Source organism: Chiloscyllium plagiosum, chromosome 19, assembly GCF_004010195.1.
Source record: "Chiloscyllium plagiosum isolate BGI_BamShark_2017 chromosome 19, ASM401019v2, whole genome shotgun sequence".
Lineage (NCBI taxonomy): Eukaryota > Metazoa > Chordata > Chondrichthyes > Orectolobiformes > Hemiscylliidae > Chiloscyllium > Chiloscyllium plagiosum.
The window spans coordinates 63,604,202-63,632,173 of record NC_057728.1 but is presented as its reverse complement, the minus strand read 5'-3'; the positions used below and the strand labels follow the sequence as shown (position 1 = coordinate 63,632,173).

Below are 27,972 nucleotides of genomic sequence, written 5' to 3'. Positions count from 1 at the left end.
AAGGGTCTTCCCTTTACTCTAAGGCTGTGTCCTCAGGTCCTAGTCTCTCCTACCAATGGAAACATCTTCCCAACATCCACTCTGTCCATGCTGTTCTGTATTCTGTAAGTTTCAATTAGAACCTCCCTCATCCTTCTAAACTCCAGTGAGTATAGCATCAGTGTTCTCGAATGTTCATCATATGCTAAGCATTTCATTCCTGGGATCATCGTGTGAACCTCCCTGGACCTGCTCCAGGGCCAATACATCCTTCCTGAGAAATGGGGCCCAAAATTGAGCACAATACTTCAAATGTGGTCTGACCAGGCCTTATAAAACCTCAGAACCTTCATGCCTTTATATGGGCAACATGGTGGCTCAGTGGTTAGCACTGCTGCCTCACAGCACCAGGGACCAATTCCTACCTCAGGCAACTATCTGTGTGAAGTTTGCACATTCTCCCATGTCTGCATGGGTTTCCTCTGGTGCTCCAGTTTCTTCCCACAATCCAAAGATGTGCACGGCTGGTGAATTGGCCATGTTAAATTGCCCACAGTGTTAGGTGCATTAGTCGGGGGTAAATATAAGGTAGGGGAATGGGTCTGGGTAGGTTGCTCTTTGGAGAGTGGGTGTGGACTTGTTGGGCCAAAGGGCATGTTTCCATACTGTAGGGAATCTAATCTAATCATTTCTAGTCCTCTCAAGGTGAATGACAACATTGTATTTGCCTTCCTAATTATCAACTCAACCTGCAAGTTTACCTTGGAGAGCTTCAGCATTGAGTGTTATCATGGGGGAGGTGCAGTTGTCCATCTTCACTTAATGCAGTCTGTGGGTCAGGAAGCTGAGAATACAGTTGCAGTGGGCTACTGCAATATGAAGCTTTAAAAGAGTGACAGTCAAAGAAATTGCACAGTCAGCATTGATGTCAACAAGAATACAAGTTTAAAGTGCTGCAGACTAAAAACAGTGAGAGAAATGTTAAATATTGAAACATCATATTAGCATAAGAATTACTAAGCACATTCAGAAGAAATTGAAGGAGAAACAATACTTTCATAAAGATTAATGGTCAGGGATGGCACAATGATGAACAAAATATGAAATTACTGCAAATGTTGGAGGTCTGAAATAAAAATAGAAAATGCTAGAGATACTTAGCACACTTGGCAGTGGGTTTGGAAAGAGAAGCAGCTTATATTTCAAATGCAACAGAACTCCATTTCAGGAATGAATGGGGCTGGAAGGAAGCACAGGCACCACTGCAATGTATCAATAAGAATTAATCTTTGCATTTGCAATTAAAATAAAGCGGACTAGGTATTTCCTTTAGCACCCACTTTAAATTAAACCACAACCACTTGGAACTGGAGCAACGCCGTTGGCGATCAGCTTGTTCGGTCGATGGCGGTGAAGCAGCGCCCTCCTCGGCTGGAGGACGCCTATACCGATCACGTGGCACGGAGCCGTGACGAATCGGCTGATCGGGAATAAATGAAGACGCCCGGCTGGTTTTCCGCCGGTGTTGGGCGAGGGGAGAAGGGTGAGGGGTAAATGCCGGGTATTTAAGTGGAGTGCAGGCGGGAAAAGGCCGTTTGTTTCTCGGAGGTTCCGGGACGCGAATCTGCGGCGGAAGGAAACGGGGATAGGCCGCAGGCTCTGCCGGGAGGTGCGCGCGCAGCCTGGAGTCGACGGCCACGTCGGAGCAAAAAGAGAAATGGGTCAGTGAGAGAATAATATAGAATATATACGTTATATAGGGGAGGGGGAGTGAGTCAGCAAGAGATTTATATAAAATATATACATTATATAGTTGTATGTGTGTAATATATAGGGGATACAGGGGGAGTGGGTCAGTGAGGAAATTATAGAACATATGGATTATATAGGGTGTGTGTATAATGTATGGGGGATAGAGGGGGAGTGCGTCAGTAAGAGACTTTTAAATATTTATAGTTGGGTGTATGTAATATACAGGGGAAGTGGGTCAGTGAGAAAATTATATAGAATACTATATATACATTATATGGGTGTGTGTAATGTATACAGAATAGAGAGAGGGGGGAGTGTAATGTATACAGAATAGAGAGAGAGAGAGGGGAGTGTGCCAGTAAGAGACTTATTTAAAATATAAACATTAGTTGTGTGTGTATTAGGGGATAGAAGGGGAGTAGGTCAGTGAGAAAATTATGTAGAATATATACATTATATAGAGGTGTGTGTATAATATACAGTGGATAAACAAAGAACAAAAAAAATTTACAGCCCAGGAACAGGCCCTTTGGCCCTCCAAACCTGAGCCGATCCAAATGTACTGTCTAAACCTGTTGGTCAATTCCTAGGCATTTGTTTCCCTCTGCTCCTCACCTACACCTACATCTGTCCAGACACATCTTAAATGAATCTACCGTGCCTGCCTTTACCACCTCTGCTGGCAATGTGTTCCAGGTGCCCACCACCCTCTGTGTGAAGTACTTGCCGCGTGTATCCCCCTTAAACATTCCACCTCTTGAAAGCGTGACCTCTTGTTATTGAATCCTTCACCCTGGGGAAAAAGCTTGTCTCTATCCACCCTGTCTATACCCTTCATGATTTTGTAAACCTCAATCAGGTTCCCCCCCCGCCCAATCTCTTTCTTCTAGTGAGAAAAAACCTAACCTACTCAACCTCTCTTCATAGCTAGCACCTTCCATACTAGGCAACATCCTCATAAACCTTCTCTGCACCATCTCCAAAGCGTCCATATCCTTTTGGTAATGTGGCGACCAGAACTGTACACAGTATTCTAAATGCGGCCGAACCAATGTCTTGTACAATGTTAACATGACTGGCCAGCTCTTATACTCAATACCTTGACCAATGAAGGCAAGCATACTATAAGCCTTCTTGACCACTCTATGCACCTGTGCAGCAACCTTCAGGGCACAATGGACCTGTATTCCCAGATCTCTCTGCCCATCAACTTTTCCCAAGGCTCTTCCATTCATTGTATAATTCGCTCTAGAATTAGACTTGCTTAAGTGCATCACCTCATTTGTCTGGATTGAAAGCCATCTGCCACTTTTCTGCCCAACTCTCCAGTCTATCCATATCCTCCTGTATTCTCTGACAGTCCCTTTTGCTTTCTGCTACTCACCAATCTTTGTGTCATCTGCAAACTTGCTGATCATACCAACAGTGCCCTCTTCCAGATCATTTATGTATATTACAAACAACAGTGGCCCCAATACTGACCCCTGTGGAACACCACTGGTCACCACTGGATGAGGGAGTGGGTCTATGAGAATTGTATAAATGTTCCCTATACCTTTAGGGACGTGTCCATAATATCTGAGGAGAGGGGGAGTTGTTCAATGAGTTAATTATATAAAATACACAATATATAGGGATGGGTTTATAATGTTGTGGTTCTGTTCGCCGAGCTGGGAATTTGTGTTGCAGACATTTCGTCCCCTGTCTAGGTGACATCCTCAGTGCTTGGGAGCCTCCTGTGAAGCGCTTCTGTGATCTTTCCTCCGGCATTTGTAGTGGTTTGAATCTGCCACTTCCGGTTGTCAGTTCCAGCTGTCCGCTGCAGTGGCCGGTATATTGGGTCCAGGTTGATGTGCTTATTGATTGAATCTGTGGATGAGTGGCATGGCACTCATCCACTGATTCAATCAACAAGCACATTGACCTGGACCCAATATACTGACCACTGCAGCGGACAGCTGGAACTGACAACCGGAAGTGGCAGATTCAAACCACTACAAATACCGGAGGAAAGATCACAGAAGCGCTTCACAGGAGGCTCCCAAGCCCTGAGGATGTCACCTAGACAGGGGACGAAACGTCTGCAACACAAATTCCCAGCTCGGCGAACAGAACCACAACAACGAGCACCCAAGCTACAAATCTTCGCACAAACTTTGAATGGGTTTATAATATACAGGGGATAGATGAGGAATGGATCAGTGAGATTTATGTAAAGTATACAATATAAGAATATGTATAATATACAGTGGATACAGAGAGGAATAGATCAGTGAGTGACTTATTAAAATATACAGGTTATATACAATGTATAGAGATGTGTGCATATAATAGGGGATAGAGAGAAATGGGTCAGTGAGTGATATCTGTATAAAATATACAATGTACAGAGAGAGAATATACGTAATACAGAGTGTAGAGAAATGGGTCAGTGATAAACTTTTTAAATGTACAATATATACAGTGGGAATAATATACAGGGGATAGAGGGAGGGAAATGTCAGTGAGAGACTTGAATAAATGATTCAGTATAAAGAGGGTTGTTGGTCACAGGCCTCCAGCCTGAACAATGTTCTGCCCCAAGGATTGATGCTGGGTTGACTGTTGTTCATAATTTATATAAGTAATTTGGATGAGAATACAAGAAGCATGGTTAGTAAGTTTGGATCTATAGGTGTGTGTATAACATTCAGGAGACAAAGAGGGGGGAGTGGGTCAGTGAGAAAAAGTTGGTGTCATCCAACTTACAACATTGGTGGCAGATTTGTACAGCATAGAAACAGACCAATTGGTCCAACTTGTCTGTGCTGCTCAAATAGTCTAATCTAGTCCCATTTGCCAAATGCCGCCTTCACTGCCCTGTCTACCTGTGACTCCACCTTCAAGGAACTATGAACCTGCACCCCGAGGTCTTTGTTCAGCAACAGTCCTCAGGAACTCCTCATTAAGTGTATAAGTAGCAGTATTCAAGAAGCACCTGGATGAATACATGAATAGGAAGGGAATCTTCCTGAAGATTGTATTTTTCTGTATTAAAACATAAGTGTCAGTGCCAGTTTGGAGGGCTGATGGGCCTGTACCTGTGCTGTACTGTTCTTTGTTCTAAGCCCTGCCCTGATTTGCCTTACCAAAATACAATCTCTCCTATTTATCTTAAGTCTGTCTGCTGCCCATCAGCCCATCTGGTCAAGGTCCTGTCATACTCAGACATAATCACCTTCACTGCCCACTACACTACCAATTTCGGTGTCACCTGCATACTTATCACACCACCTATATTCACATCCAAATCATTTTATATAAATGACAAAAAGCAGTGGGCCCAGTACCAATTCTCGTGGCACACCGCTGGTCACAGGTCTCCAGTCTGAAAAACAACACTCCACCACCACCACCCTCTGTCTCCTACCTTCAAGCCAATACATAGTTCCTTGAGTAGCATTACAGGCAGACAGGTGATCAAGGTGTTTGGCACACTTACCTTCATTGGTCAAAGCATTGAGTTCAGGAGTGGGGATGTCACATTACAAGTCAGGTCACATTTGAAGTATTACGTACAATTGGTCAACCTGCTATAGGAAGGATTTCATTAAACTGGAAAGGGGTGCAAAAAAGACTTGTAAGGACGTTACTGAGATTGGAAGGTTTGAGTTCACAGGGAGAGGCTGGGACTTTCCTCCCTGGAGCACTGGAGGCAGAGGGATGACCTTACAGAGGATTATAAAAGCCTGATGGGCATAGATAAGGTGGTAAGCCAAGGTAGGGTTGTCCACAACTAGACCACGTAGATTTAAGGTGAGAGGGGAAAAGATTTAAAAGGGATAACTTTTTTAGGGTGTGTATGTGAACTGAGATGCCAGAGAAAGTGGTAGAGGCAAGTACAGGTGGAGAGATGGGGAGAGGAATAGTTATTTGAAATATTCTGCTCCCCTTGTAGCAGTGAGGGGTGCATGGGGAGTAAAGAGGAAGCATGGAGGTCCCAATTCAAACAACAGGGTGGGAGGGGTGGTGGTGGGAGAGGGTGAAACTGAGGGAGGGAGAGTGATGTGAGTGAAAGGCTGGAGAGAAGTTGAGAGAGATTGTCGTCTTTCTTCAGAAATACTACATAATTTTTTTTCCAAAAACTGTGTATTTTTATGTGGACATCCCAGGCAAGCTGTTGGAGTTCTAGGATTATGATCCAGTGACAATGAAGGAGTGGTGACATAGTTCCAAGTCAGTAGGGTTTGTGATTTGAAACAGATGTTTGGAGATTTGGAGATGATGGTCCCATGTATCTACTGCTCCCCTCTCTCTAGTTGTTAGAGGTTGAAGGTTTGGGGACTTTCAGTTTTGCACTGTTTCTTGATTTGTTTTTGTTTTAAATGTGACTGTGTCTTTACCTCTGGCTCGTGATGTATTCTTTCAACTGGGAATCCACGCAAACATTTGTAAATTGATAATTCCTTCAGTCTTATGGAAGTGCCAAGCAGCAGACTAGTGTTACTTAATGTTATTGCTGGATCCTTGAAGTTATTCCAGATTAAGAAGGCTTGCACTGAATTAATTTGTCCTTTTAATTATCCTTTGCTCAAGTATGATTTTAACAAAATTAACTTAGTTCAGGAGTGCTAACCTAGGAAGGCCATAAATGTATGTGTGCCGTTATGGCTTGTGCAATATTTTTAGTTTGTGAAGCACAAATGTAATGTTCTGGTGTATAGGTCGGGTGAAGTTTTACTCTTTCATCAGATGTAGACATGACTGGCAAGGCTAGTATCTGTTGCATCCCTAACTGTGCTTTTAATTGTGGCTTGCTCAGCCATTTCAGAGAACAGTTACAAGTCAACCACAATACTGTAGGTCTGAAGTCATATGTAAGATAAACCAGGTAAGCACAAGATTTCCTTAAAAGGATACTGCCCTTTTTCTCTGTTCTCCTTAAATAGAAAGGCATGTGATCCTTGGTGGAAACTTTATGGAGACTTGAAGTCATAGTCACACAGCACGGAAACAGCCCCTTCGGTCCAACCAGTCCATGCCAAACATAATCCCAAACTAAATTAATCCCACCTGCCTGCTTCTGGCCTATATTCCTCCAAACCTTTCCTATTCATGTCCTTTATCCAAATATCTGTGTTGTAATTGTACCCACATCTTCCAGTTCAGGAAGTTCGTTCCACACATGAACCACCCTCTGTTTCAATCAAAAATTCCCACAAATGTCTTTTTAAATCTCTCTCCTCTCGCCTAGTCTTGAAAACCCCATCCTAGGGAAAAGAAACTCCCATTAACTCTCTCTATTCCCCTCATTATTTTATAAACTTCTATCAGATCTATCACTGAAGGATGGGGCAGTGCCTTGGATATGTAGATATCCAAGATTGACTCTCTTCAAGGCAGACACAGCAATTGAAGCTGCTAGAAAGGCATCTCCTTACTGAGCAATGTTGGGAAAGTTTGACCAGGTTGTTATTGTGAGACTGCAGCTCATGGCTGAACATATTGCACCAAATCCCAGTGTGGTTTCAGAACTGTCAGGTCTACAATTATAACTTCTCTTGGTAAGAGAAAGGCCTGTAATTGAGCTAACCAAGATACTTGACCATGTGAGCAGCAGAAGAAAATGAAGCTTAACGATATTCTCTTTTCAAGATAAAAGGATGGGTAACATTAGCAATGACTAAGCCATATGGGCACCTTTTGAGATTCCCCAGTGGGGTCACATAGGATTATGTTCTGGCACCATCACGCTATCATATTCTCTTTGCTTTTGCCATATTCCTTCAGCCCATCCGTGAGGGTGTCATCTTACGTATGAGACCTGACCAGGGCTGATCAGTTTTGCTCACGTCCGATCCAGGACAGTCCCAAGAGTTGCTATGAGCTGATGCTGCTGCACTGGCATTCCATACACACAACAGCCAGGTTAAGGAAATGGATAGACACTTGCACCTGCAAAGAGTTTGGTTTAACGGTTGGCATCAGGGAGAGAAATATCATTTACTAGGAAGTCAGACTTTACCTGACAAAAGGAGCAGTGCTCTGAAAGCTTGTGGTTTCAAACAAACCTGTTGGACTTTAATCTGGTGTCATGTGACTTCTGACCGTGTCCACCCCAATCCAACACTGGCACCTCCACATCTGTCTACAGATACTACCAGACCTGTTGGGTTTCTCCAGTGATTTTTCTTATTATTTCGAATATTCCATAATAATCTTTGTTAACTGACATTAAAGCAGTCTGTTTGAGAACTGTTATCAGTGAATGCTATAAATATTCATTGAGTCAAGTAATCTCTGGAGACAGACAAAAAATGTTGTTATGCTTTCGTTCAGTGATCTTTATCATAAGGACAGGCGGGGAATGATGAAAATAAAAGGGTTGAGTTGTGATGAAAGGTGAAAGGTCAGCATGATGAGTGGCAAAGGGGTGATAGTGCAAGGTCAAAGGAGATGGTGGGAGAACAGTTAACGGAATAAGAGATGATGTATCTGAGGTAACTGTAAATAGCAGCAGTGGAAACGAGACCAGCAGTTGCTACTCAGAATAAATGAAAGCAGTAGATACAATACATTAAATTTGGTGATAGAAGTTATGTACAAATTTAAATGAATAGCTATTATCCTATTGTAAGTATCATGTTCGATCACCTCATCCTGATATTGCTTTCTGAATACTGCAGGTGGGTGGCTTTCCACTTTGTTTTCCGGCTTGATCGGGTCACGGGAAATGAGAATATTAATCCTGGGTCTGGATGGAGCAGGCAAGACCACGATCCTCTACCAACTACAAGTTGGTGAAGTTGTCACCACCATTCCCAGTGAGTATGATGTCCTGATTCTATATTTTAATTAGCAGTCCCCCAAAAAGAAAGTGAACATTTAACTGGCTTTCAGTAAGAGTTGATTTTTGACAGTTTCTAGAGTTTTTTGTAATGTTGAAAAACTCTGGATAAATCTGAATCCATTATGTAATAATGCATTGTGTTTATTTCCTCACTCTCTTGCACTTAATGCACAAATACTGCAATATATAAGTTGCTGCTTGAGTGGACCAGCATGGACGAGGTTGGTCAACTGGCAGTAGCAGTTCTATAATTTGACATAAAAGCATGTGAATTAGAAGCAGGAATAGCGCACAGCCTCTCGAGCCTGTCCTATCATTCATTTGATGATGGCTGATCTGAACCATTTACCATCAATAATCTTACACCCTCTTGGTAGTCAAGTATCTATCTGTCTCTGCCTTTAGTTTCAAGAACTCCACTTCCATTACTTTTTGAGATTTCTGAAGACACTCAACCATTTGAGAAAACATGCTTCTCCTTATTGTTGGGAACATATTTGTGGATTATCGAATTAGTAAAGCAACATTTGGATATTTTGGGGTTGGAAAGGATTTATCAGTAGGTTATGGAAGCCATATGGGTTGTTCGGAATTGGAATTGGTCCTCCTGGGTGGAGGCCATCTTCCGCCTAGGAACCCTCCAACCACAAGGGATGAATGCAGATTTCTCCAGCTTTCCTTGGCACACCCTCATTCCTGAAGAAGGGCTTATGCCCGAAACGTCGATTCTCCTGCTCCTTTGCTGCATGACCTGCTGCGCTTTTCCAGCAACACATTTTTAAGCAAGGATTTATCATTGATCACCTTAGAGCACTGCGTTGTCAATTTGCTGCTGTTTTTTAAGAAGTGCCTGTGGAAAAGCAGAGTTCTAAAGGGATAAAGGTGGCATTCTATAGTTTTTAAAAAATTCTTGAGCTACCAGATCTGAAATGCCCTTATGGACTGATGCTGCCATCGCCTAGCAATAGACTCTGCACTGAGGCAACAGATTTTTCAGTCTACACGTAGAAGCAGTGGGAACTTGCAGAGAAGTTTGCAAGGAGCCGAAAGCAACCTGTGTTAGAAATATGTTAGCAATAGTTTAAAAAGAACTGGAGAGTTTCAAGAATCAGGAGTCCTAACCATTTCTCATCTAAATCAGCAATCTGGTTCTGGCAGTTTCCCATCATTCTGTTGCCTACAGTGACATAAACCTATTGTCAACCTGTTCTATGTCCTATAAGAAATAGGATTTATAATCATCTAGAAAGGAATACGTTGATTAGGGATAGTCAGCACAGTTTTGTGAAGGGTAGGTTGTGCCTCACAAACCTTACTGAGAAGGTGACTAAAAGGTGGATGAGGGTATAGCAGTTGATGTGGTGTATATGGATTTCAGTAAGGTGTTTGATAAGGTTCCCCATGATAGGCTGTTGCTTAAAATACAGAGGCACGGGATTGAGGGTGATTTAGCAGTTTGGATCAGAAATTGGCCAGCTGTAAGAAGATGGTGGTAGTTAATGGGAAATGTTCATCCTGGAGTTCAGTTACTAGTGGTGTGCTGCAAGGATCTGTTTTGGGTCCACTGCTGTTGGCCATTTTATTATAAATGTCCTGGATGAGGGCACTTAGAAGGATAGGTTAGTAAATTTTGTGGATGCCACTAAGATCACTACAGTTGTGGATAGTGACAAGTTTAATGCAGAAAAGTGAGAGGTGATTCACTTTGAATGGAGTAACCGGAATACAGAGTATTGGGCTAATGGTAACATTCTTGGCAGTATAGATGAGCAGAGACATCTCTCCATGTACATAGATCTTGAAAGTTGCCACCCAGGTTGATAGGAGAAAGTGAGGACTGCAGATGCTGGAGTACCAGAGTTGAAAAATGTGGTGCTGGAAAAACACAGCAGGCCAGGCAGCATCCGAGGAGCAGGAGAATCGACGTTTTGGAATCGAGGCTTCCTGAAGAAGGGCTTTTCCCCAAAACGTCGATTCTCCTGCTCCTCAGATGCTGCCTGGCCTGCTGTGTTTTTCCAGCACCACATTTTTCAACCCAGGTTGATAGGGTTGTTAAGAAGGCATACAGTGTGTTAGTTTTTGTTGGTAGAGGGATTGAGTTTTTGGCTACACTTGGAGTATTGTGTACAGTTCTGGTCACTGTGTTATAGGAAGGATGTGGAAGCTTTGGACAGGATGCAGAGGAGATTTACTAGGATGTTGCCTGGTACGGAGGGAAGGCCTTATGAGGTAAGGCTGAGGGACTGGAGGCTTTTTTTTTGTTAAAGAGAAGGTTGAGAGGTGACTTTAATTGAGGCATATCTGGTAATCAGAGGTTTAGATATAGTTGACAGTGAGAGCCTTTTTTCCTCAGATGGCGATGGCTAGCACGACGGGATATAGTTTTAACTGATATAGGACAAATGTCAGAGCTAGTTTCTTTACTCTTCAGTAGGGGTGTGGAGCACACTACCTCCAACAGTAGTAGACTTGCCAACTTTAAGGGCATTTAAATGGTTGTTGGGATAGGCTATGGACGAGAATGGAATAGTGTAGGTTAGGTGGGCTTCAGATTGGTTTCACAGGTTGGTGCAACATTGAGGGCTGATGGGCCTATACTGTGCTGTAATGTTTTATGCTCAAGGAATCATAGGAATTGAGAAATGAGTCCTTTTAATTTAAACTCTTGTTTTCCCTATTTTCCATTCATAATTGCTCTGCAGAGCTGTGTTTGGGTCATATCCTGTTTGTGTATATAGTTTGTATTGGATTAAGGTAATTTGGTTAATTTGTGCAGTAGCTTAAATGATAACCAGTTTGCCATTTGTTTGAAGAATAGGTTGCCTCTAATGACTGTTATTGTTGAATTTATTGTAAAGCCTGGTGAAAGGCTAATTTCTTCCAGCTGACAGTCAAATAGAATGAATTTTGATTGAATAAGGCATTGTGCTTTCTTATTGTGTAGCTTGTAGACTAATAGGGCTTTACTTCCAGTGTACTCCTCCTGGACTGGTAGTCTTAACATTCCCTTTGCTTTAAATGGACAACTCTTTTTTTTTTTTGTTTTGAAACAACAACCCTTGGTTGTGGAGGGGTACAGTGTTTCAACTGGTTAGGAATTCTAGATCTAGGAGAATGTAGCCTAAAAATTAGGGATTGACTGACTGTTCAGGAAGGATGTTAAGAACTCTTCTATACAGGGCGAGAGTGGTTTAGAACTCTTTCCACAAACAGCAGTGGATGCTGAATCAGTTGTTCAGCTCAAATCTGAGCTTTGCTGAAGAGAATTTATGTAAGGGAGGTGAGCCAAATGCTGGTATATAGAGTTGGACAACTGATCAGTCATTAAATGAAGGAACAGGCTTGGTGCTGAATAGCCTACTCCTGTTACTGTGGTGAGAAATACTGCTGGATTTCACCGCTGAACAGCCCAGCTCTAATTTTAATGATCCCTCTTTGTTCTGGATTCCCTGATCAGGGAACATAATATCTCTGAATTTCTTTCACTGTGTCATTGGGTGTGTTTTATTTTGAAGGTAGCTATTTAATCTGCGTTTGCTGCATATTGTGTGTTCCAAATCTGTTTTTACTTTGATGTGGAAATGGCTTTCTCTGAAAGTGATTTCTGTTAAAGCAATAGGATGTGCTGTGTAACAAGCAGACCAAGCAATTCTTAAGGACTATTTGGTCAGTTAAGCCATGATACGGTAGAGCTGTTGTGGCATAATGTTAGTGTCCCTGACTCTGAGCCAGAAGGTCTAGGTTCCAGACCTACCTGCTCCAGAAATGTGAGAACATTTCTGAACAGGTTGCTTGGGAAGGAAAGCCTTGATACAGTAGAAAACTCTGATCATTGCACTTTGCAGTCCTGATGCCTGTGTTCTTCATTTCCTTCATTACTGGTAACTGTGACTAAGCATTTTTTAAAGACCTAAAATTCTTTCCCTACACCTCACTGCTTCCCTACTTTGCTCCTTTCTTTTTTTTACAAACCACCTCTTAAAACAAAGCCCTTAGAATGATGTTTCCTGGTCCCCTGTCACAATATCTCCTATGGCTCACTGTCAGGACTATTTGATCAATAGTGCTGCAGAACAATCTGTTTTAAAGAGCAAAGCACATTTTTGCTAATTGCTAAATGTGAATGATCCTCCAAATGTGGGTGACAACTTGGCAGTCACAAATGAATATTATGTCCAACATTTTAAAAATATTCTGGAGATGCTCAACAGATCTGCAGTGTGTTTAATATTTCAAATTAGGGTAGTAATATTGGGTTATCTCATGTGCTACCGAGGGGATGAACGGAGTGCAATTGAACATTTGACCAGAACTGGTGTAAGAGGGAGGACTTCAAATGTGTGGATCATTGGGATCTCTCCCAGGGAAGGTGGGACCTGTACAAGCGCAGGTTGCACCTAAACTGTAGAGGCACCAATATCCTGGTGGGAAGGTTTAAACTAGTGGGGCAGAGGGTGGGAACCAGAGCAGCAGGTCCGTAAGGATAGAGGCTGGGGAGGAGCTTGAGACTAAAGCAAATACTCCTAAGAGGAAAAACAATCAGGGAGAGGTTGCTGAGCTCAGCAGAACTGGAGGCTTGGACTGTATTTGCTACTGTGTAATCAGCATAACACCTTTAGATCAGAATGGTGCTGGAAAAGCACAGCAGGTCAGGCAGCATCTGAGGAGCAGGAAAATCAACGTTTCTGGCAAAAGCCCTTCATCAGGAATAGAGGCAGGAAGCCTCCAGTGTGAAGAGATAAATCAGAATAACGGCTACAATGGACATAGTTGAAAGAGAGACAGGATTGGCAACCTAATTGTTTTTAGACTAAACAGTGGAGGAAGCAAAAGTGGTGAGGAAGTTGCATTACTGGTTAGGGAGCATATCTCAGCACCCTGGAGGGATCTTGCAGTGAGGCATTATGGGTAGAGCTCAGGAAAAGGAAGGGTGTAATCACCACCATGCTGGGATTGTACTACAGACCTCCCAGCTGCCAGTGGGAGATAAAGGGAGAGAGATGTAGTCAGATTTGGCAAAGATATGAAAATAAGAGGATGGTTATGGAGTGTAACTGTAACCCTCACCCTGGTATTCATTGGAACACCCTTAGTGCCAGGGGTGTGGACGGGAGCAATTTGCTAGGTGTCTCATGGGGTTTTTTGAAATGGTATGTGGGTAATCTAAGGAGGGTAAGGGCCATACTGGACCTGTGTTGGAAATGAACCTGTCCAGGTGATGAAAGTGTCACTGCGGGAGCATTTTGGGAATAGTGACCATAATTCTGTAAGTCTTTTAAGGTACTTACGCTTGAGAACAAAAGTGGTCCTCAAATGAAGATGTTAAATTGGGGAAAGGCTAACTAAATTCAATACTTGCCTAATTCAGTGAATATAGATTCGGAGTAGCTATTTGAGGGTAAATCTACATCTGACAAGCTTCCAAAAATAGCAATTGATCAGAGTGCAGGACAGGCTGTTCCTGTGAAAAATGAAGAACCAGAAAGGCAGGATTAGGGAACCTTAGATATCAGGAAATTCAGCTTAGTCAAAATGAGGCATATGAGGTCTAAGCAACTAAAAACAAGATAAGGTCCTGGGGAGTGTGGCTGAACAAAGAGATCTTGGAGTGCAGGTTCATAGTAAACTTGAAAGTGGAGTTACAGGTAGATAGGATAGTGAAGAAGGTGTTTGGTATGCTTTCCTTTATTAGTCAGTGTATTGCGTACAGGAGTTAGGAGGTCATGTTGTGTCTGTATAAGACATTGGTTAGGCCACTGTTTGAATATTGTGTGCAATTCTAATCTCCTTCCTATGGGAAAGATGTTGTGAAACTTGAAAGGGTTCAGAAAAGATTTACAAGGATGTTGCCAGGGTTGGAGGATTTGCGCTATCGGGAGAGGCTGAACAGGCTGGGGCTGTTCTCCCTGGAGCGTCGGAGGTTAAGAGTGACCTCTGAGGTTTATAAAATAATTAGGGGCGCGGATAGGATAAATAGATAAGGTAACTTCCCTGGGGTGGGGGAGTCCAGAACTAGAGGGCATTGGTTTAGGGTGAGAGGGGGAAGATATAAAAGAGACCGAAGGGGGCGGGGGGGCAATGTTTTCACGCAGAGGGTGGTACGTGTATGGAATGAGCTCGCAGAGGAAGTGGAGGCTAGTATGATTGCAATATTTAAAAGTCATTTGGATGGGTATATGAATAGGAAGTGTTTGGAGGGATATGGGCCAGGTGCTGGCAGGTGGGACAAGATTGGGTTGGGCTATCTGGTCGGCATGGACGGGTTGGACCGAAGGGTCTGTTTCCATCCTGTACATCTGACCCTAAGTCATTGAAAAATGTAGAGAAAGAAGGGAGGAGTTAAGGGGGGTATGAAATGTCTGGCTAGCAGGGTTCCAGAGAATCCCAAGAGGGGCGGCACGGTGGCTTAGTAGTTAGCACTGCTGCCCCTCAGCGCTAGGGTCCCAGGTTCAATTCCTGTCTCGTCGACTGTCTGTGTGGAGTTTGCACATTCTTCCTGTGTCTGTGTGGGTTTCATCTGGGTGCTCGGTTTCCTCCCACAGTCCAAAGGTGTCCAAGTCAGGTGAATTGACCGTGCTAAATTGCCCATAGTGTTAGATGCATTAGTAATTGTTGGGTAGGGGAATGGGTTTGGGTGGGCTACTCTTTCGAGGGTCGGTGTGGACTTGTTGGGCTGAAGGGCTGTTTCCATTCTGTAGGGAATCTAATCTAATCTAATCATTTTATACACTTTAGGAATAGAGGGTAGCTGGGGAAGAGAAGGCCCTCTCTAAAATAAAAGAACAAGGGTTGTGTGTGGAGCCAGAGAAAATGGGTGAGATCCTTGACTACTTTTACATCGGTATTCACCAAAAAGAGGGATGTGAGGAAAAATGTGTGAATACCTCAGGCAGTTCAACATAATCCAGGAAGAAGTATTGGTTATCTTGAAATCTGTTAAGGTAGACAAGTCTCCAAGGCCAGATGAGATCTATCTCCAGATACTGTGTGTGGGGGGTGGGGGGGGGGGCGGCAGGCAAGGGAGGAAATAGATGGGGCCTTAACATATCTTTGCATCCTCTTAGGCCTCAGCTGAGGTTCCGGAGGACTAGAAAATGGCAGATTGTTCCTAACTTTAAGGGAAACAGATAATCCAGGTAATTGCAGACTGGTGAGCCTGACTCCAGTGATTGGAAGATGGTTGGAGAAGATACTGATGTAGGATTTAATCACATTTGGACGAGAGTGGACTTGTTAGTAGTAAGTAGCATGGGTTTGTGCAAGGAAGATCATGTCTCACCAATTTGAGTTTTGTGAGGAATGATTAACAGAGAAGCAGTGGATGTTGTCTACGTAGACTTTCGTTAGGCATTTGGTAAGGTCCCTCCTGGCAGGCTGATACAAAAGGTGTAGATTAGATTAGATTAGATTCTCTACAGCATGGAAACAGGCCTTTCGGCCCAACAAGTCCACACCGACCCACCGAAGAGTAACCCACCCAGACCCATTTCCCTCTGACTACGGGCAGTTTAGCACGGCCAATTCACATGACTTGCACATCTTTGGACTGTGGGAGGAAACCGGAGCACCCGGAGGAAACCCATGCAGACACGGGGAGAATGTGCAAACTCCACACAGAGAGTTGCCCGAGGCTATAATCGAACCTGGGAGCCTGGTGCTGTGAGGCAGCAGTAGAGTCTTATGGGATCAGGGTAAGCAGGCTGGATGGATACAAAGCTGCCTTGGTCATAGACAGAGTAGTGATGGAAGGGAGGTTTTCAGAATGGAGATCAGTAACTAGTGGGGCTCCACAGGGTTGGTGCTGGGTTCTTTCTTTGTAATATATATAAATGATCTGGAGAAAAATTATAGGTCTGATTGGTAAGTTTGTGGGTGACACCAAAATCAGCAGAATTCTAAATAGAGGAGGATTGTCATAGAATACAGCAGGATGTAGATTGCAGATTTGGGCAGAGAAATAGCAATTGGAGTTTAATCCAGAGAAATGTGAGGTGATGTATTTTAGATGGTCATTTTCAGTTGTAAGTTATATAATAAATGGCAGAACCCTTGGGACATGGTGGGGGATTTGGGCGTATAGGTCTGGAGGTGGCAATGCAAGTTAATAACCTGGTCAAGAGGGCATACAACATGCCTGCCTTCGTCAAGCTCGGCGTTATAAAAGTTGGCGAGTTATTTTACAGCTGTGTAAAACTTTAGACCACATTTGGAATATTGCATGCAGTTCTGGTCACCACTCTACCAGAAGGATGTGGATGCTTTAGAGAGGGTTCAGAAGGTTTACCAGGATATTGCCTGGTCTTGAGGGTTTGTTTTGAGGAGAGGTTGGATAAACTCATTGCTTTTACTGGAAAGACAGGCTGAAGAGTGACCTGACACAGGTCTATAAATTTGAGGCATAGGGTGGATAGTTGGAGGCTTTTTCTCAGGGTGCTAGGATTAACTACAAGAGGGCACAAGTTTAAGGTGAGAGGGGGAGAAATTTGAGGAAAACACTTGTGTGACTGGTGCCTGGAATTCACTGCCAGTGGAGATAGTGGAAGCAGGAGTGTTAGCAATGCTTGAGAATATCTTGATATTCACATGAATGCAAGGTGAACAGAAGGATAGAAACAGCATATGGGCAATAAGTAGGAATCAGCACTGGCTTGGTGGGCTGAAGGACCTATTCTTGTGCTGTTTTGCATTATATAGAAATGTCATCAACTTGACAAGTTAACTGTTTCTGTCCCTCCTCGGATACTGCCTGATCTGCCAAGTACTTCCAATATTTTGTTTGTATTTCAAATTTCCAGTGTCGTCAATATCTTGCTGTTATATTTGTCCCACAGCTGTTTAGCATTTGATGTTAGCGATGAAATCTGTTGAAAGAAAATATGTTCTACTGGAACAGAACTACTATTGTCTCTCTTTTTTTGCAATTAGTGTCTGAAATGGTGCAATTGTTTTTATTTTACAGCAATTGGCTTCAATGTTGAAACGGTAACCTACAAGAGCCTTAAGTTTCAAGTGTGGGATTTGGGTGGACAGACCAGCATTCGGTATGAAAATGCTCACTTTTCTGTTATCAACATTATTACCCTCTGTCTGCAAATAAAACCTGATTTTTAAAAAGGAGAGCTTTGATCTGATGAGACAAATTTATTTTTGTCAGTACGTTACCACAGTCGTCTTGACTGCAGTCAGAGCATGTGGTTTCAGGCAGCAAGTAGCAGAAGGGATTGGAAATAAGTGTCTTGGCAGTTGCCATCACCAGCACCACAGGAAGTTAAAGACAGACAATAACTGTTGGCCTTGTCAGTGCCACTTGATTCCCATCCATGAGTAAAAGGAAAAAGCTTGCTGAACTTAAAGGTAGCGATGCTGTGTAACAAGTGGTGTTCCACTAGGATTGCTGCTGAGACCACTATACACCATTTGTCTGGATAGTTAGGTAAGACTTGATGTTTTTCAGAAATTGCAGGTAAAACCAAGGTGAAGTTAAAATGGCAGTGGAGTCCAATGATGCAAGAAGGTGACCATGAATTTGCTAAATGGACATGGACACTAGCAAATTAACTTCAGTGTAGGGAAGTGAGAGATTGATTTTGATCAGTCGGGGTATCTAGGGTTACGGGGAAAATGCGGGAAAGTGGATGTGAGGAGTGTTGGATCGGTTTTCCTGTTGAATGGTGGTGCAGGCTTGAGGGGCTGAACAGCTCTCTCATGTCCCTGTTTTTCCTCTTAATGAGAAGGTCATGCACTCTGCAAATAAGTCTTGATCAGGGAAGAAGAATGGAGCTCTGGGAGTACAGTGACAATTCACGAGAGAATGAGGTTAAATAGGCATGCCTGAAAACAAAACAGTTTGTATTCATTTCTAGACAGGTAAAGTTGAGGGAATTAGGTAATATGAAACCATGTATGAAAGCTTATTTTGACCATAACTGCAATGTCGTAAACATCCTGTGGTCTCTGTCTCTCAAAAATGAGTGAGGCACTGGAGATGGTTTTCTTAACATTCCTGAAGAAGGGCTTATGCCCGAAACGTCGATTCTCCTGTTCCCTGGATGCTACCTGACCTGCTGCGCTGTTCCAGCAACACATTTTCGTTTCTTGACTTGTACCCTTGCATTCGGTTCTTTTTATCTCTATCCGGAGAGATTGAATGAGCCGGGATATCTTTCTCTGTAGAAAAGACCAAACACTTTGGAATGTCCTGAGATTTGAAAGCTGCGAAACAAATGCAAGCTCTTTCTCATCCTTTTCCATGCTCCCTGGCAGCTTATATTGTTTGCATTTTACTTGAATGTAATCATTTATTTTCCGGGCCTGCGCAATACTTTAGTTTTTGAATGAAAGGTGGTTTCTATTAAAACAATATTTCTGTGTATTTATATATTCACTCTCTCTCTTTTCAGGCCTTACTGGCGATGTTATTACTCCAACACAGATGCTGTCATCTATGTCGTGGACAGTTGTGACAGGGACAGAATGGGAATCTCCAAGTCTGAACTTGTTGCAATGTTGGAGGTAAGAAAGAAAATATCCTCCTTTTTTAAAAAAATTGAATTATTTAATGATGGTCTTTAAACATTTGAGGCAAATCTGTAGAAGGGCCTAGTGATCATATGTGTGAAAAATAAAGTGCAGAGTTGTAAAATCCCTAAAGAAAACCTTCATCGCTTCAAGTACACAGCAAAGGTCATCAAAAGCTGTAATGGGAAAGCTTTACAATAATATTTCTGATGCTTTCACAGATGTGAGTTGACCTGCTTCTTGGTTTTCAGTGGGGTGATCAAAAAGAATGCCACCCTAGTGTTAGTTGTCTGTTAATTATAATTATCACTATTTTTGGAGGGGGAGAGACAAGTAAATCTTCACTTAAGACGTTTTGAGAGATTCCAACGCTGTTCTATATGTGTGAGCATTGCATCATTACCATGATGGGTTTAACAAGGAGCTTTGACCTCTGATAGCAAGAAAGTCATTTGTAGAACTATCAGTTGTATGTTCAGCTGCACTTCCAAAGGGGTCATTTTCAGAAAAAAAGTGTAATTAATTTTTACAGAAGCTATTTAAGCACTGGGCTCACTTTCTTGAGCATATTGGTCCTTCAAATAAAGCCATGTAGTTATTGCATTATTGAAATTGTTACTTGCATCAAAATGATGTTCACATTATTTCCCTGTAGTGAAGTCACCCCAGCTTCAATGTGGGACTGATAATCTCCAACCCATCATATTTAATTCTCCGAAAACAAGATCATCCTTTCAGTAGTTCTAATGACGGCAGATTAACATTAACGACATGTGACTCTGCCAATTCTTTGTTAGAGATCTCCAGCTGTCTGCCATCCTGAGAGATCCTTGCCTCCCTTAAGGAAGGGTGTTCAAGAGGGTGCCGATAGATTTTCTATGAATGATAGCAAGCTTGAGGGATTTCAGTGGGCAGCTTGCTTACCTGGCAGCCAGAAGGTCATGAGTTCAAGTCTCTACTTGATTGCATAATCTAAGTTGAGTATGCAGCAAATGGCAGCAACAACAAATTGTTGGGAAAACTCAACAGGTCTGGTACCATCTGGTGGAGAGAAAGCAGGGTTACCTTTTTGGGTCGAGTGACCCTTATTTAGAATGGATTTGTCACTGGGGAAGGGTAGGTTAGGCCTCAGCAGTGAACTCAAGAGCTTGAGGGCCTTGAGCACCTTCTGCCAAGACCTTACCCCAACCTCCACACCCCAGGTCTGGTCATATGGGTTGTTACAACAAACAAACTATTGTCAGCTAATAATGATCCCCATTAGCTTTGCTTTTATTTAATATAATCTGCATTGGCATGTTGTGGAGGCACTCCAGTATTGGAGGAGCTGCCTTTGGGATGAGATGTTAAATTCAGTGCCCCCTCTGTGCGCAATATATCCAATGGTAATATCATAAAGGAGATCGGGGCGCTCTTCCCAGTGTCTGGGTCATCACTCCCTGAAGTAGTCAAAATGCTTGGCCTTGTTTTACAGTTGCCGCGATGAAATTTTAACGAGTTTTAATCTGCTTCATGTAATGACCTTTTTATCTCTTACAAACGCACAGCCGTGTGGTCACAGTGTCTGTTTGCTTGCAGGAGGAGGAACTGAAGAAGGCTGTTTTAGTTGTTTTTGCAAATAAGCAGGATATGGAGCAAGCTATGACTCCCACAGAGGTGGCAAACTCACTTGGTTTGCCAGCACTGAAGGATCGGAAATGGCAGATATTCAAGACCTCTGCAACCAAAGGGTCTGGACTGAACGAGGCAATGGACTGGTAATTACTGCACTGATAAATAGGGCAACCTTACAATAAAGCTGGCTAAGCAGGTAGATCTCTTACTGCTTGATTCGGAAGATGAAGTGTTCAAATTCCAATGTAGGATTTACAATATACAGTACCAGATGTAGTGAGGGAGTGCTGCACTGTCTGAACTGCTGTCTTTTAGATGAAATGTTAAGCTGAGGTTTTGGCTTGCTATTAGTTGATTCTTGAGTGAAATGTATGTAGAGTTTGTAATAGGATCTGGGAAATCTGAGTTTGAGGCATGCTTTCAAAGTAACCGGGGTTGTGTCTGAAATATTCAGTGCAGTTTGACAATTCAGAAGATGGGTCAAAAAGACAAGGGAGTGGTAAAGATTTTGCAGTGCGATGGTGCAGTAATGGGAAATGGTCTTAGTTTGAAGGATCTGGATATAACATTTTGGGTTGAGTTTTTCCTTTTTTAAAATGCAAAGTAACAAGTCATTGCTGGGAGTGTGTTATAGAACCCTCATATTAACTATTTGTCAAGATTGAGTATGCAGGAAAATAATGGTTGAACAGAGGTAATGTCATAATCAAAGATCTTAATCTTCAATCGGAAAAATCGGGTTAGCAGAGGGAACTCGAAAGAAGAGTTCAGAGTGTGTTCCAGTCAGTTCGTGACCGGTTCTAGAACCAAACAAACTGACCTGTCTTCGATCTGGTAATGTTTGTTTAATGATTTTATAAAGTAAAGCATCCTGTTAGTAAGAGTGATCATAACATAGAATTTCCTATTCAGTTTGAGAATATAGATCTAAAGGCAAGTACACGAAGCCAGTTGGCTAAAAAGGCCTTGGACAATTAGTTTAAAGGGTAAGGTGGTGGGAAAGCAATTGTAGGTGTTGAAGATATTTTGTCACTTTTAGACCTTTGAGAGTTAAGGCCTGTGAGAAGGCTGCACCTTCTGTGGCTTAGTAAAGGTTAAGAATGGTATCTGAAAGAAAAGACAGGTGCTGTGAAGATTAGTGGCAGCCTGGAAGATTGTGAAATTTTGAAAACCAAAGGATGATGAACATGTAATAGAGGTGTATTAGAATTTGAGGGTTGGGGAGTGTGAGGGTGAAGAGGAAGAAACTAAAGTGTAAAATTAGTACAAAACTAATTAGTAGCTAAAGTGTGTATTGATCTTAGAGGCAAACTGGTGAGTTAGAATGTGAAACAGAGACATCGGAGATTTGTCTTCACAGTAGATACAAAAAGCATGCCAAGGTTAGCAGGTGGGGGTGAAGGGGAGCAACTTCAAACAACCATGAGAGGGGGAGATGAAAAATCACTGGCAAAGCTGATGGAACTAAATGCTCACCAGTTCCCCGGACTCGTTAGCCACTTTCCATACATCTGCTGAGCAGGGAGATGAGAGAGAACACTTTCACTGTCATCAGTTCTTTGTATGTCCCTTCCCTAGAGAGCTGTGAAGACTGATCATTGAACACAGTTAAGGCTGGTTCGGCCAGTTTAGTTCTCTCCAAGGTACAGGCAAGCAAGTGCTGGTTACATTACATCAATCAGCCACGTGTGTATTTGTATTAACTTGTGGTATGTTGGTATCACTAATTTAGTCAGCATTTATTGTCCATCGATAACTGTCCTTGAAAATGTTATAGTGAACTGCTGTAGTCTAGAGGTCAGGGACAGGTCCCTCCGTGCTGTTCAGAGGTTGGGCCAGGATGCTTCCCAGCAACTGAAGGAATAGTCAGAGTTCTGACTCAGTGGTGAGTAGCTTGAATGGGAACTTGTATGTGGTAGCCCCATTTCTCAATTGCCCTTGTCCTTTTAGATATTTGTGGGTTTGGAAGGTGCTATCTCAGGGACCTTATTTAGTTGCTGCAGCCCATGTTCATGTACCTATTGCCTTCTCAACGACCCCCCCCCGGCCCTTGATGCCTGGTACCTGCGTGTAGAACAAATGATACTTGCCACTTTTCATTGCAAACCTGGGTACTGTTGTCTTGCTCTATTTGGAGATAGATTTGAGGAGTTATAAATGGTACTGAACGTAATGCACTGATCAGTGAAAATCCCCATCTTTAAACTTGAAGGAGTTATAATTCCTTCCTAACGGCACTATCTGTGGAGCAGCCTGCTGGTGTGGATTGCAGCAGTCTGAAATGTAACCTTGCAACAGCACTGAGAACCCATGGAGAATAAATGCTGCCTTCACAAACACAGCCAGCATCCTGAATGCAATGCTTCCTCCTGTAACTACATTGTGTATTCTCCACCAGCCTGTGGCTTGCAGGAGCTTTTTCATTCAAGTTTTGAATGAACCATACAGAACCAATGAGTAAATGTTTTTCATTATTGAATGTGTACTGGTGTTAACTGGGGCCTAACAACGCGAAGGTTACCAACAGGCTGTGAATCTTTGGACTTCTCTACTGCAAAGAACTTGAATGTTTAGTCATTGAATATATTCAAGACTCCAATTAGTATGTTAAGGGAGTTGAGAGAGGGAGAGAAGGTGGTGCTGAGGGAAGGGTTCCCGAATGAATTAGTGAATGCAGAGCAGCTTGAGCAGCTGTTTGTTCTTGCCTTGTCTTCAGATAAAATGGATCATGTGGGCAGAGTTTGCAGGCAACGTTTGGTCACCATTTAAGAGCTAGCATGTCTCTAGATCCTCACCATAAGTTCCTGGCTATGATGGCACAAACCAGACGATGACCATCTCCGATAAGAGACCATCCAACCACTGCCCCTTGACATTCAGTGGTGTTACCAATCCTGAATCACCCACTATCAACATCCTCTGGGGAGGTTGACATTGACCAGAAACTCCACTGGACCCACCATATAAACACAGGGCCTATAAGCAGGTCGGAGACTAGGAATGCTGCAGAAAGTAACTCCCCTGATTTCTGAAACCCTGTCCAGCATCCCCAAGGCACCAGTCAGGAGTGTGGTCAAGTACTCGCCATGTCCCTGGATGGGTGCAGCTCCAACAACATTGGAGGCTTGTCACCATCCAGGACAAGTATTGCAATTCATTAGCACCGCATCCACAAGCATCCAGCCCCCCTCCACTGATACTCAGTTGCAACCGTGTACTATCTACAAGAAGTACTGCAGAAATTCAAAGATCCTTAGACAGCACCTTCTAAATCTGATTGCTTCCATGTAGAAGGACAAGGGCAGCAGATACATGGGAATGCCACCCACTGTATGTTGCCCTCCAAGCCCCTCACCACCCTGACTTGGAAATATATCACTGTTTCTTCACTGTCACTTGGTCAGAACCCTGGAATTCCCTCAAGGGCATTGTGGGTCTACCTACAGCACCTGGACTGCAGCGGTTCAAGAAGGCAGCTCACCCCCACCTAGGCGGCAGCTGAGGGTGGGCAATAAATAGTGGTCCAACCAGTGATGTCCATGACCTAGGAATAAAGTTTACAGAAAGCTATTGGAAATGCTGCGTGTTTCAGCTTGTGTTGCTGCATGGCTTTGCTGGGTGTTAGTGTCGGTGAGTGTAAGCTCATGGAAATAAACTGAGGCAATTGTGGGGCCTGTGAAGATATTTTTCTCAATAGACTGAGTTGGCACTTTTTTTCCTGTCTTTCAGGTTGGTTGAAGCCTTGAAGTGTAGACAGTAAAAACAGTTGAGTTTTTCAATCTACTGCAAGAGCCACGTTTCCCACCACCACCTGAGGTCTTACACAAGAGCCACTTGTTCGATGGCGTGCTGCATTGACTCCAGTTTGTTTTTTTTTGCATTATCTTATTTATGTGGGTGTTTTGTTTTTTGGCAATAAATTAACACTTTCAATTAAGAGATTAGCTTAACAGTTAAGGGTTACTGCATCAGGAAAGTGAAGTTATCTTTTAGTTGCTTTCATTTGACTTTGATCATACAACACTAATAAAACATTCCTTTTTTCACATGGAACTATATTCTTGGATACGACTATGCTTTGGCTAAGTAATGCCTTTGAGGTTTTGAATCGAGCTTCGTATATAAAAGTGGGCTGTTAGATTCTTAGCTTTTGAGCTAATTGTATTTAAAATTGATTTGAAACTGGGTAAGAAATTCTTGGATATTTTCCCTTCAAAAAAAGTGGTTTGAGTTCATTCTGTAAATATTTTGTCTTTGTACAAACCCACTGATTCACTGGTCATTCTGTTCAGGAACTTGTGGTAAAGGTTTAGGAACTGAATTCTGGGAAGCACAAGTCAAGAATGCGTGACTCTGTGTGGAAGAAGAGTCCATTTGTCCCATTGTGTCTGTGATGGCTCTTTGAGACAGTTAGTCAAGAAGATGGGTGGCATACCCAGGTAATATTGGTGAACTTGTAATCCACAGTCCTAGGGTCAGCCCTGGAAGTAGGGATTCTATCCCATTGTGACGGCTGCTGGAATTTACTTTTAATTAATCTGAGCTAAAAAGCTAATCTCGTAAAGCTGACTGTGAAGCTATCATTGTTACAAAACCCTGTCTCCTTCACTGAAGGAAATCTGCCTTCCCTGCCTTCTCTGGCCATTTTGGAGTCAGCATGTTTTCACTGTCTTTCAAATGGCTAGGGTAGGTCACTCCATTGGAGCAGTTTGGAACGGACAACAAGTGATGGCCATGTCACACCCCATGGAAAATCAACCTCCCCTTGTTCTTTCTCCAAGGCCCTGCTCACTTCCCAATCTGTCAACTATTCACTTGAAAAGAAAAGTCAATTACCAGTGAATATGCTGTCAGCTTTAAATCGCTACACGCCCCTGAGTAGAGAAAGTCTCCTCTTCTCTCTTCCAGTTCTTTTACCTAATGATCTTGTTTCTGTGATTATGTAAGATCAAATTAACTAAGGGGTTCTGTACTACATCTATGTCCACATTAAAAAAATTATTCACCACATCCAGCCTTCATTGGAGAGTTTAGTATTTTTTTCTTTCTAGTTAATTCCTGGCTTTTGATTTTTGAGGGAGTCCATGTTGTTGGGATTAAAGGTGTTTCTTAGACTAACCTAATGAATTAGGAGCATGGGGAGGCTGCTCACTCCTTGGGACTGTTCCACCATTCAATAAGATCATAGTTGATTTGATGGTTCCACATTGTCACCTCCCTCTGATAATCTTTCACCAATTACCCCCCATTTTCACTGCCTGGGAGGAAGAGTTCCAAAGGTATTCGGTGCTCTCTACGCCTTTCCTTACCAGGAAAGATTGAGCCAATTAGGTCTACCTATTAGAGCTCAGGATGAGAGCTGATTTTACTGTGCCATGAAATTCCCTGAGGGAATGGGGCAGGCAGGGTAGATACCCAGATCTTTCTCGAGAGAGAGAGAGAGAGAGAGAGACTAAGGTGGGGGGAGAGAAGGGTCCCCAAGTTTAAGAAAGAGGTCTCTCTTGTAAGACAGACTTAAATTTTTTTTCTGGTAAGGGTCACTACCCTGTGCCATTCTCTACCTCCAGGCATTAGTGGAAGTTGGATTGTTCTGTTTGTTCAAGACTGAGTGAGTTAAGATTTGTATTGCCATGGGTTCTGGGAGGGGTCAGACGGGGGGTGTGACACAGCGGTCATAACCCAGACCAGCCCTCATCATATGGAAAGGTGGCACTGTCTCCTCCTGGTCCCAAGTTCAAGCCAAAGCACCCTGTCATTTAATTACTGAAAAGAAACAGATTCCTGAGCTGAAACACTTTCTTTCATCCATGATTTTGGTCCTTGTCACATGCTTTTTCAGTTCACTCACTCTTAGCTATAACTTGAAAGAAACCAAGGATTTTTAAGGGGCTGGAATGAAGGGGATCATCCTTTGGATCCTGCTCTAAGGAGGCCTTTTTAAATCTAGTTACCAGTCCCAGTCCAACAGATCAAGTAAGAATGGTAGGACACTGCCTGTTATTATACTGATCACCCCACGCTGAATCAGGAACTCATTGACTTTGACTCCTGTCCACCATTGCTTCCATTTTAAAATTCACCTTGTTTTCAAATCTCTCCTAACACAATCGCTAACTTCCTCTAGTTCCTCAACCTCCTGAGATCTCTGTGCTGCCCTGCTGTGCACACACCCAATTTTTACCTCCATCTTACCTCAATAATACACATCCAATTTTTCCCCCTGCTGTTTGGTTACCCTGACACCAGCTGTCTGGGCCTCTAACTCTAGAAAACCCTGTCTGAAATCTCCAGGCCTCTTTCCTTCCAGACATTTCTGAAGCTTGTATCTGGGCCGAAAGGTTGTATCCCTGGCTAAATAATTCCTTTCTAGAATGGTCTCCAATCTTTTAACTTGCTACTCTTATAACCCAACTGAGAATGTTGCAGGCGCTAATTCTAGACATGGTTACTAAAAACATTGCAATTTCCCAACCATTTTTTTATTCCATAATTTTGTCCATCAACATTATTTTTCAATTCTTAAATTTTACTTTTAAAAATGAATGAAAACTATTTGAGTCTGGTGAGAGCTACCATATGTAAATGTGCTTGTCGTGACCTCTGTAAATAATTGTGGGTTCTGGTTTCACCTGACTGTACCTTTAAAAAAAAATCATTTTATTGTTTGGTTTAAGTGATGTTCATAATAATAAAAGCTGATTTTTACTCTTCTGAGTTTTCTTGGCTTTTGGAGCCTGTCTTTGCTCTGACATTTCTTGTTTTGTCTATAACTAAAGAACTGGGTAAAACTGCACTTTAAAGACTGAAGTCTTGCTTAAAAGAGAAGTTGAGCCTTTCTGCCTTGCACTCAGCAGAACTAGTAAACCCGAAACCAAATTGACTAAACTGGTGTCACTTCAGTGTGGGAGAAGGGAGCTCGTTGGTAATGATGTCCAAACCTTAGATGCAGCAAAAACAGTGTCATTCTTAGTTCTCCAAACAGACGTGTAAAATCTAGTCAGTGTTGCTATGGGAATGTGGTACAGTTTGGCGATCTCCATAACCCCAGTCTTCCTTTTTGATAAGTGTTTTGTATGTATGAATGTCAGTTGCGTATGTAAAGAGGATCCTGTGTATTAATATAAAAGATCTAAACAAATGTACCTTGCAAAACTGAGCGATCATCAATTGTCTTCCAGTGTGCTGGTTAGCACAGTCTGGCTTATTGTCTAACTGCTGTCCAATAAAATCCCATTTGATCATGGGCAGACAGCATTGAGCCCGGGCTGGTTGTACACCAT

General features: G+C 42.7%; 1 protein-coding gene across 1 annotated transcript; it reads left to right on the top strand.

The window, feature by feature from the left end:
• Positions 1-1,478: 1,478 nt before the first annotated feature.
• arl1 (ADP-ribosylation factor-like 1) lies at positions 1,479-27,397 on the top strand. Its single transcript, XM_043708729.1, has 6 exons — positions 1,479-1,700; positions 8,397-8,534; positions 17,520-17,601; positions 18,961-19,072; positions 20,657-20,835; positions 24,422-27,397. Exons 1-6 carry the CDS (start codon positions 1,697-1,699, stop codon positions 24,450-24,452), a joined length of 546 nt encoding a protein of 181 aa, XP_043564664.1. The 5' UTR covers positions 1,479-1,696; the 3' UTR covers positions 24,453-27,397.
• Positions 27,398-27,972: the final 575 nt, after the last annotated feature.

Excerpts from the sequence above, each read along its gene's own strand:
- arl1 (XM_043708729.1), top strand. Across the intron at positions 8,535-17,519 it reads AGTTGTCACCACCATTCCCA|CAATTGGCTTCAATGTTGAA; the intron begins GTGAGTATGATG and ends TTTATTTTACAG. Across the intron at positions 19,073-20,656 it reads AACTTGTTGCAATGTTGGAG|GAGGAGGAACTGAAGAAGGC; the intron begins GTAAGAAAGAAA and ends GTTTGCTTGCAG.